This window comes from Vigna radiata, unplaced genomic scaffold, assembly GCF_000741045.1.
Source record: "Vigna radiata var. radiata cultivar VC1973A unplaced genomic scaffold, Vradiata_ver6 scaffold_685, whole genome shotgun sequence".
NCBI lineage: Eukaryota > Viridiplantae > Streptophyta > Magnoliopsida > Fabales > Fabaceae > Vigna > Vigna radiata.
This window is the reverse complement of record NW_014543640.1, coordinates 1-2324: the sequence shown is the minus strand read 5'-3', so window position 1 is coordinate 2324 and position 2324 is coordinate 1. Positions and strand designations below refer to the sequence as shown.

The 2324-nt window shown below is 27.9% G+C and overlaps 1 protein-coding gene across 1 annotated transcript; it reads right to left on the bottom strand.

The window, feature by feature from the left end:
• Positions 1-4: 4 nt before the first annotated feature.
• On the bottom strand, positions 5-1081 carry LOC106754731 (methylecgonone reductase-like; the record flags this gene model as incomplete). The annotated part of the gene is made up of 3 exons (XM_014636796.2): positions 594-1081; positions 152-401; positions 5-58 (listed from the first exon to the last, which is right to left on the bottom strand). Coding segments are annotated over exons 1-3 (621 nt in total), but the record flags the coding sequence as incomplete, so codon positions are not given.
• Positions 1082-2324: the final 1243 nt, after the last annotated feature.

Sequence of the window (2324 nt, the reverse complement as noted above, 5' to 3'; positions counted from 1 at the left end):
CTTTCTGTTTGCAAAATTCTCTGAGTTTACCCTGCTGCCATGAGGGACTCATTTCCACCTAAAACCAATGGAAGGAAGGAATCACCAACATCAGCCAGTGTTTCATCACTGTTTAGATGTCAATCTGCATCTACTTGCAAACTCTTCATACCTGATTGACAGCAGGAGGAATGGTTGCATTTTCCAAGAGCTGGTTGAGCTTTTTTATGCCAAAATTGCTGACACCAACAGACTTTGCTAAGCCTAATCTGTAACATTCTTCCATAGCTTCCCATATTCCTTTCATGTCAAAGGAGGGCATCACATTCTCCTTTAATATATCAGCTTGCCCTCTGGCTTCAGGTTTAAACCTCAGTGGCCAATGAATCAAATACAGATCTACATACTGCAACCCCAACTTCCTAAGCAGTTTCAAGGCAATTTACATAACATACAACAAGAGGAACAAAACTTGATAAGAGGATGATCATATAAGCTTTAACAAGTATATTGTAACAATTAAAACGATAGTTTTCAGATGTAAAAATAAAAAAAAAGTGAAGTTTTTATAAATGTTGGAGCGAAATGAGTAGTCAAAGATCCTGTGTACTTACTGCAGTGAGGTCTTGAGAGCTGGAACAACAAGGTCAGGGTGAGCATCAGATGACCATAGTTTTGAAGTGATGAATACTTCATCTCTGCTCTTTACAAGGCCTAGCTCCAAAGCCTTTTCCACAGCTTTGCCTACAGGCTCTTCACTTCCATACAAAGAAGCAGTATCAAAATGTCTGTAGCCAACCTTAAAGGCATTAATAAGTATGGAGGTGAGAGTTTCATGTGGTGGAAGAGGAACTGATGCGGTTCCAAGGCCTATGACTGGCATCTTTTTCCCTGAGTTTAGTATCACTTCTGGGATTTTTGTTGCTTCCATGTTTTCTGTTGGCTTTGATGTGTTTTGAAATGTTGTTATATAACATATAAAAGTGATAATTCTAAGTCTTTCGAAGAAAACTAGAATTGTTAACTTGGGATGAACCCGTCCACATAAATACAAACACCTGGAAACATCATGGCCACAAATTAACTTACTTTTGCTTCGACCAAACTTTATTTATTGTTGGATGTTATGTTACTCTCTCTACCACCGACCCTTGCACCACCCTATATCCAATTTACCCTTATTATAAATGCATCACCCTATATCTAATTTGTCTTTATTATAAAATGATGTCAACATCTCTTTTATCTTCAATGGATATTGATATTGATGTTGACATCCGTTTACTTGTTTTAATTTTTCCTTTTTTATATTTTAGTTTATTGTTTTTATTTTAGATTTTATTTTAATAATATTTTTTATTTAAGTAATATATTATAAAAAATTAAATACTTTATAAATTAATTTAAAATATAAAAAAATTAAACAATATTTATATATTAATTAAAAATACAATAAATTAAAAAACTAAAAACTAAAAAAAAAGAAAAAACCTTAAGAGATGTGACCACATCGTTAACGGAAGTGTGGCACATTTATTCAAGTAATTATATAAAAAATGTTTAAATAATTAATAAAATAATAATACATAAATTAAATTAATAATAGTTATTTTATTAACTAGAATACAATTAATTTATATATAATTATGTAATAGATTAATTTATTTTATTTTATTAAATTATTATTATTAATTTAATTAAATTATAAATTTTTTAATTAATTATATTCAACGATGTGGCTACATCCGTTAATGTGTTTTTTTGTTTTTTAAATTTTAGTTTATTTAAATAATTTTTTTATAATGTATTACGAAAATCAATTTCATTTTATTTAATTAAATAATTATTATTAATACAATAAATTAATAGATTAAAAACTAAAAAAAACGTAAAGCTTAGACAGATGTGGCTACATGTGACATATCTTTTCCAAAAAAATGTGGTGGTGCAGGTAACAATCTAAGGTGGTGTAGGTAGCAATATAAGGTCGTGTATGGAATAACCCCATTAATGATTGGGTGTTTCATCTCCACCTCCAAGACTTCATCCTGCACCTTCAACTTTTTTAAAATATTTACTTTTAATTTTATTAAATATCTTTTTTATTTTTTACTTTCTATTTAAAGTAATTTCACACATCTTTAGCTCTCCACCTTTTTAACAAAATTTTTATAACTTTATCTTTTATTTGTAACTTTATAACTAGTTAATTTAATTTAAAAACTTAATATTATTTAATATTTTTTCGTTTTTTAATAATTATTAAAATATAATTCTTTTAATTTAAATTAAATTATTATTAAATTTTAAATAGAAAATAAAATTTAAGAAAAAGTTATCGGATA